The 8,451-nt window shown below is 44.5% G+C and overlaps 1 protein-coding gene across 1 annotated transcript; it reads left to right on the top strand.

Moving 5' to 3' along the window:
• The first annotated feature begins 3,828 nt into the window (after positions 1-3,828).
• LOC119288423 (leucine-rich repeat extensin-like protein 5) lies at positions 3,829-6,066 on the top strand. Its single transcript, XM_037568045.1, has 3 exons — positions 3,829-4,351; positions 4,809-5,136; positions 5,226-6,066. The coding sequence occupies exons 1-3, from the start codon at positions 3,936-3,938 to the stop codon at positions 5,370-5,372; spliced, it is 891 nt and encodes a 296-aa protein (XP_037423942.1). The 5' UTR covers positions 3,829-3,935; the 3' UTR covers positions 5,373-6,066.
• Positions 6,067-8,451: the final 2,385 nt, after the last annotated feature.

Here is an 8,451-nt window from a genome sequence, read left to right as displayed (position 1 = left end):
CAATTATAGCAGTAGCGCGGTTTGTGGTGGACGCGCTACTGCTATTTCCCTTTCAGCAGTGCGTTTTGATATCACGCTCTCCTGCTAAATAGCAGTAGCGTGGTATTTTGAGGAGCGCTGCTGGTAAGATTCTGTGTATAGACTTTTCCCTAGTAGTGCCAATATCATCTTCTCCTCCTCATTTTTTTATTTTTTTCCTTCAAGAAATTATTTTCTTCTTCAACTAAATTTAACCTCTCGGCAATAGGGTCGGTTGGAGTTTCCGGTTCAACAACCTCCTAGATAAATAAAATCTATGTCACATTGGTCGGCATAATTGTCATAAACAATAAATGACCAATAGTTATGAAAAGTAAAATATACCACATCCGAATCATAGACAGGACGAGGGTCGACGGGGGCGGATACCAAAACCATCGCCCTATATAAGATACAATAATAAAAGTAAGAAAATAATACAAGTATCTATCTAAACATACAAGTAAGAATATTTTTCCTTTCAGAAAGAAGATAAGAACAAGAGGCTCGCCACGGTGGTGCCGGCGATGAGATCGGCACGAGTGATTGACGGCGGTGAAGACGGGGACGGGGCGTGACGGACCGCTAAACCTAGACAAATATAGAGGAGAATGGAGCTTGGAGAGGAGAAAGCTTAAGTAGTGTGGCTCGGGCATTCCATCGAACACCTTGTGTGCATAGGAGGTGAGCTAGAGCACCACCAAGCCCTCTCCCCCTCGGCGGCCAGAAAAAACAGAACAGTGTGCTCTGCTCTTACGCGAGGGGGTATATATAGGCATATCATTGGTCCCGGTTGGTGGCATGAACCGGGACTAAAGGGCAGCCTTTGGTCCCGGTTCAAGCCACCAACCGGGACCAATGGTGGTGGGCCAGGAGCGAGGCCCATTGGTCCCGGTTCGTCCCACCAACCGGGACCAAAAGGTCCAGACGAACCGGGACCAGTGGCCCACGTGGCCCGGTCGGCCCCCGGGGCTCACAAACCGGGTCCAATGCCCCCATGGGTCCCGGTTATGGACTGAACCGGGACTAATGGGCTGACTCGGCCTGGACCTTTGCCCCCTTTTCTACTAGTGAGAGAGACGCTGGCAGGTGGGCCAGCGCCTGCAAACGGCGAGATTAAGCCCCCCAGGTGCCCCCCGGCTTCCTGAGTTTCCCTCAGGAACGCCGGCTCTGTTTTTGCTCGAATCCGGCGAAAATTAAGAGGCTGGGGGTGCGACTGGGAGGAATTTTTCTCGCCAGCAGTGAAAAAGTGCCCTGAGGAGGCTTCTTGGGAGGACTAGTGGAGATGCTCTTAGTCAATCTAATGTAACACTGTTTATCTAGAACTACGCGAATGACTTATACACCGAGAGGAAGGTAGTATCTTTCACGCCTCGTCAGCTCATTGATCCAATCAGCTGGTGGTGTATTTAGTATACTCCACTTTGCATTGAATGGAAACACAGTGTGTCTTGAATGGACTAATGAGTTGGTACTGAGTCGGGATTCACAAGACGTTGCTTCTAGAATAGAGTATAGCGTTGGGGTGTAGTACTAACTTGTATTAAAGCACTGCAAGCTTTCTCAATCTCCATGTACCTTCACAAGATGCCTCCGCAGTTCACGGTTAAGCAGGCAGAGATGATATTGTTTATCGACTGCTGCCGCGCCACTCCCTCTGCAAATTGTTAAACTTAGCTCCGGTTTCTCCACCTAACTCGCCGATCCAAGCAGCTGACATTGTAGTAGTTTAATCTGGCACGCAGAGCTTGCTACGGCATCGATCCGAACTGCTTTGCTAGACTGCCAATTGTAGACACACAGTGTTTACAATAGATTGACTAATCAACTCACGAGTCTTTCATGCCTTGCATGTCGGCTCATCAATCCTGGCAGCTACTGGTTCATGGGTTTACTTCAACTTTGCATGGAGTCGAAACAAAGTCTACTAACTATGAATGACTAGCGAACTCATAAGCCTTTCATAGTACACCTACCAAAAATACATTTTCACAGCTTTTTAGATTGTGACGCTCTAGTACCTTGCCACCTGCTCTGTGAATTGTTAAACCTAGATCCCGTTTCTCCCCTAGCTCGTCCACATCCAACCACGTCCAAAAAAAGTTCATCGATTCAAGCACTGTATTGGTTTTACCTGGCATGTAGTTTATCATTGGCACGGTGTCGATCTACACTGCGTGCCAGACTGGCAATTCAAGACAGACAGTGTAACATTAATTGGACTAATCAGACCGTGAATCTTTCACGCATAGTTGTTTGGCTCATCAATACTAGCAGGCAAGCAGCTAATGGTGCAATAGTTTAGTGCCACTTTGCATTGACTCGAAACACACAATGTTAATGTTGAATTTTTAGAAAGTTGAAATCCCACAAAGTTTTGCAATACCGCAAGTAGCGGTGCAATGATGCATGTTTACATGGTTTGTTTTTGCAGTAGAATCAAGGTAGGGCAGCGGCCCCACCTTTCCATAGGGGGCCCTCATTAACATGTTGGTATTAACCTACACCGGGTGTGCACTAACCTAATTTAAAGCAATCCAATTAAGCTTCATCAATCTCCATGTACTCCGTAGTTAAACACAAACAATTGTGCCTCGCCAGCTGCACTTAGCTCCCGTTTTCTCCGCCTAGCTCGTCGATCCAAGCAGCTGACAATGTATTAGTTTAACATGGTAAGAAGAGTTTTGCACCGTATCGATATGCACTATGTGTCAGACTGCCAATGCAAGATAGAGAGTGTTACTACATGAGATGGTCTAATCAACTCATGGATCATTCATGCCTTGTAAGCTCATCGATCCAAGCAGTTGCTGGTGCATTTAGTTTACTTCAACTTTGCGTTGAATTGAATACATAGTGTGTTCACATTGAATGGACTAATGAATCATGAATCTTTCTTCGCATCTGTTTAAATGAAAATCAAGTGCCAGTGCAATGAGTGATGGAGGATGAGAATGAAGGGGAGAATGAAATCGGCCAGCAAGCTCAACAGCAACCAACCACTTCCGAGGGCTTACAACTAGTGGTTCATGGGTTTACTTCAACTTTGCATTGAGTCGAAACACTGTGTATTAATGTTGAATGGACTAGCAAACTCACAAGTCATCCACGGTATACCTACCAAACTACATTTTCACAACCTTTTGGATTGTGACGCTCTAGTATCTTGCCACCTGCTTTGCGAGTTGTCAAACTTAGATCCCGTTGTCCCCCCCTAGCTTGTCGATCCATGCGATGCCCCCCAAATAGTTTGTCGATCCAAGCACAGTATTAGTTTAGCGCTTACCAATTCAAGGCAGACAGTGTTACATTAGTTGGACTAACCAACTCACGAATCTTTCACGCATAGCTTGTCAGCTCATCAATCCAAGCAGCTAGTGGCGCACTAGTTTAACTCCACTTTGCATTGGCTCGAAACACGCAATGTTAGTGCTGAACTTTTAGAAAGTTGAAATCCCGCAATGTTATGGAATTTCAAAAGTAGGGATGCAATGGTCGCCCCACCTTGCCCTACGGAGTCCTCTTTAACATGTTGGTGTTAGCCTACGTTGAGGTGCACTAACCTACTTTAAAGCAGTGCACGTTTCCTAAATCTCCATGAAACTTCACAACATGCCTCCGTAGTTCATGGTTACGTAGAGAGAAATTGCATTGATTCTAACGAAATACAAACTATAGTGCCCCACAAGCCGCCCTCTCACTTAATGCTTAAACTTAGCTCCAATTTGTTCCACCTAGCTCGTCGATCCAAAGTAGCTGACACGGTATTAGGCTGGCCCCAATGCAGAGAACTTCAGCAAGAACTTCGGGTCCAACTCAGCAAAAATTCCTTCGTGGCATTGATTAAATGAAGAGAGAGAGCTTTGGAGAAACTTAGCTAGTTCCGGTAACATAGCGCTGCATACGAGAAAAAATTAATGCTAATCGATCCTGTGTGCGGCGGCCGGACGCATCGCGAAGAAACCAAGAAAATCCCCACCCGTGTGACTTTCTCTTCCTCCACGCCTGGGCCTCATCCTTCTCCCTCCCTGCCGCCTTGGAGCTCCGGCGCCCCGCACTCCGTCTTGCCGGCCGGCGGCGGCTCTGGCAGGCGGCGCAAAGCCACCAGATTCATGGCCAAGTCCGGTGCCCGTAAGGACGCCGCGCAAGTCCGGCCATCGGCCACCTCGCCGCCGCCGCAGCACTCCCCCGGCGCCACAGCAAGCTCGTTCGCCAGCCGCTCTCCACAGCTTCTCTTCTACCCCGGCGCCCCGACAAGATCCTCGGCCAGCCCCTCGACACCGCCACACCTGTACCCGCCTCTCATGGAATCCTCCTCAGCCAACCCTACATGGTATAAAATTTCTGCTTTAATTCAATCTTTGGCAATTACAATTTCTGTAGCTCGAGTATGCAGCATTATGTAATTCAATTTGGGTTATAGAGCAGCATTAGGTAATTGTAATTTCTATAGCTCGAGTACCTGATTCAGCATGTGTGCGTGTTGAAGCAGAGAGACTCTGAAGTCTTAGCCTTAATTTCTGTAGCATTAGACCATTGCAATTCTTCAGGTTTTTGCTTGCTGAATCGGATTTCTGTAGCGTTAGAGCTTTGGAGGATATGCAAGTCCCCCGTGATGTGTGTCTGTGTGCTTATTGTGCAAACGGTTTACTACTATATCAGACACTTGAACTTGGATGTGCTTCGCTTGTTTGTTTGTACTTTTTTCTTGCAATGATTAGAACAGACAAAAGTTTCTAATAGCAAGCTTTGGACAATGCTTCTTAATTCTGATATTTACAATATAACAGGAGGCCGATGTATACCTCTGCACCTGAAGGCCTGCTAAGTTTTGGACAATTACCGCCCATGAATCCTTACAATTTTCAACCTCAGCCAATGCACCATCATGAACAAGGATACCAAAATATGGAGAATTTGCACTTTGTTGGTGCTTCCCCACATGATCCCTTTTCAACACCACCGCCACCACCGCACTCTAATGTTTCATCTCAGTCTGCTCCCACCAAAGTTGATTCAAAGAAAAAGAAAAGGAAGGTCAAGAGTGTAGATGCCGACGAATCGGGAGCAAGGACCGCATATCGTCTGCCCTATACACCCGAGGAACATGAGAGACTGGTAAGGATATTCGTTGCTCAAATCCGTTTAGTTGCATATAATTTCTTGTTTGTTGTTGGCCTCAACTGAATTAATTGTGAACAATGTAGGCAGGTGCTTGGCTGGAGTGTTCACTCAATCCCATTGATGGGAACGGAAAGAAGTCTGAGCAGTTTTGGGATGACATTGCTGCTCTATACAATACTGCCACACCAAGTAACCGCAAAAGAGATCGGAATCAGCTCAAGACGGAATGACAAAGGACCAAGAAAAGGCTCGCCGCTTTCCACGGTGAGTGGATTGCCGTTATGGGAGTGTATCATAGTGGTCACAATAGTCATGACCTGCAAAAAATGGCGTTGGAGAAGTATGAACGGAACTATCACCAGCCTTTCCAACATTTAACTATGTGGGAAAAAATCAAGGATGATTCAAAATGGCTAGCCTCTTATAAAAACATGATGGCAAAAAAAGGAAACATGACAGAGACCAATCTCCCATCAAATATGATCAACTTGGAGGCCGAAGAGCGCCCAAAAGCTGGTCGTGATAAGGCTAAGGCTGAACGTGCTGGTAAAGGAAAGTCGGGAGGGATCTCGCAAGAGCTTGGAGAAAGGCTAGACAAGTTCATCGAGGTTAACAATCAATCGAAGGAGGAGCGCCAAAAGGTGATAGACAGCCAGGTTCTTTTATCAAATCAACAGCTTGAAACCGCAAAGATCAACAGCTTGAAGCATATTAGAAATTGGCTCGGTCAGTTTGTTGTGTAAACCTGATGGATCGTTTATCACTTTTGTTGTCCGGTCAGTTTATTGTGTGCACCGATCAGCTACTCTAAAATTGATGTGAACGTGATGGTTTGCTGTTAGCTTTTGGACTGATCAGCTACTACTATTGTCAGTTACCTTTTATGAATCATCGGTGAAGCTACTCTAATTGATGGACCGATCAGCTACTACTATGCCCGTTACCTTTTTTAATCATTGCTGAAGCTCAATCGTTTGAGTTTTCATTTACACATGAATCGTTTCACAACAATGTGCTATATATACAAGCGTATGCCTTCTCTTTTCCTCACTCCTGCACACTGCACCACTTCTTTCCCTGTTCAAGATGGCCAGTAGTGAACCAGACTGTTATTAGCGGGTATAAAGGAGCCCCTACTGTTGTTCAAGATGGGAGAAATGTCCATTAGAGTGGAGGGGGCAATTCACTAGCGGGTATAAAGGAGCCCCTACTGTTATTCTAGAGGCGGTTGCATCTCAAGATCTTTGGATATGGCATGCCTTTTTTGGTGTTGCCGGATCCAACAATGACATCAACGTGCTTAACCAATCAACGCTGTTCACTGAGCAACTGAAAGGGCAAGCTCCTCGAGTGAACTATACTGTCAACGAGAAGGAATATCAACTTGGTTATTACCTTGTAGATGGAATATACCCCGAGTGGGCAGCATTCATGAAGTCAATACCGATGGCTTTAACAGAAAAGCACAGGTTGTTTGTGAAACATCAAGAGGGAGCAAGAAAGGACGTGGAACGTGCATTTGGTGTGTTGCAGGCGCGATGGTCTATTTTACGGCTTCCGGCACGTTTATATGAACGGGGTGATCTCAATAATATTATGTTGGCATGCATCATTCTACACAACATGATAGTCGATGATGAACAAGAAGAGGCGGGAAATATTCTTGATTTGAATTATGAAGCAGGCTCGTCGATTGCCCTTCCTTCGGTTTTTACTCATGGTGACATGCCAGAATTTGCCGAGGTACTTGAAAGAGATGCTAGAGTTCGTGATCGTCCAACGCATAAGGCTCTTAAAAATGATTTGATTGAGCATATATGGAGAAAGTTTGGGCGCGAATAGATTATATCCAAGTCTTGATCGATGTATTGCTAAATATGTTCTATATATTTCAATAATATAATATTATACTTTATTATTTGTTATGATCAAAATTTGTGTTCTTTTATTTAACCATAAGTATCGGAAAACACAAATTTTGTTGGTACATGCCACATATAGATCACAAAGTTGAACTACTACTATAGATCCCACAAAAGCAATAAATAAACCCTCTAAGTTACCACCCACTGTGGAGGTAGTAACATAGAGTAGTAACATGCTTACGTGGCATGTATGTTACTACTCTATGTTACTCCCCATTGGGGCCAGCCTTAGTTTAAGCTGGTAAGCAGAGTTTGGCACCGTATCGATATGCACAATCTGTCAGACTGCCAATTCAAGATAAACAGTGTTACATTAGATGGACTAATCAACTCGTGGATCTTTCACGCCTGGTCAGCTCATTGATCCAAGCAGCTGGCGGTGCATTTAGTTTACTTCACTTTGCATTGAATGGAAACACATTGTCTCTTGAATGGACTAATGAATTCACAAGTCTTTCACAGTACATGTACACCTGCTTCCTTTTTTCTGGTTTATTGGCCTCCTTCGTAATTTGTGTCAAATTATGACCATAGATTTAACTAAGAAAATTTTAAAGCATGTCGCGAAATGTTATATCGTTGGATTAGTATTCGAACATAGTTTTGTATATTTTTTTTATTATGTATAACTTATATTTTATTAGTTAAAATTATGGTGAAAATATGAAACTAAATACGAGGGGGCTGATAAATCAGGACAGAGGTAGTACCGACACAACATTTTTACAAATTTTTCTATCTTCGCATTCGATAAAATAAAAATCAAGCGCCAATCCGATGAATGATGGAGGATGAGAACGAAGGGTAGATGAGAGCGGCCGGCAAGTTCAACAGCAACGAGACACTTCCGAGGGCTTACAGGTGCTTGCGCCACTCCTAGCTCAAATAGTAGGAGCAAAAAGAAACATATGTGAGGTGTGAATGTGTATATTATACTTGGTGTTTTGCAATATTTTTTTAATTTGAACAATCTTTCTAAACAACGTAAAACCTGAAACTAACGCTTGAAAGTAACAAATGGTAAGTTGGTAACCAACCCAACACAGGACAAAGTCGACCGAAGGAGATCAATAAAATGCAGTCAAAGCCTTAGAGCATCTCCAACAGGCGCTTAAAAAGAGCTTCACGCACTAAAAAATTGTTTTTTTGGCGTCGAACAGCTCCACCAAAAACTGTAGCGCTAAAAATTTTTGGGCGCGCGCTGAAAAACGCTATCGTGCGCAGCATATTTTGGGCTTCGGATAGGGCGTGCTTCACAATTTACACTGTGTTCTTTTTGGGCGCGCGCTTTTGGGTTTCTGCTAAAGCAATGTTGGGCCCGGCGCACTAAAAGTGCTACAGTGGCGCGCTAAAACTATTTTAGGGCGCGGAATTTTTGTGCACC

Source organism: Triticum dicoccoides, chromosome 4A, assembly GCF_002162155.2.
Source record: "Triticum dicoccoides isolate Atlit2015 ecotype Zavitan chromosome 4A, WEW_v2.0, whole genome shotgun sequence".
NCBI lineage: Eukaryota > Viridiplantae > Streptophyta > Magnoliopsida > Poales > Poaceae > Triticum > Triticum dicoccoides.
Note: the sequence above shows the minus strand (reverse complement) of the source record. Positions and strands in the feature narration are given on the sequence as shown.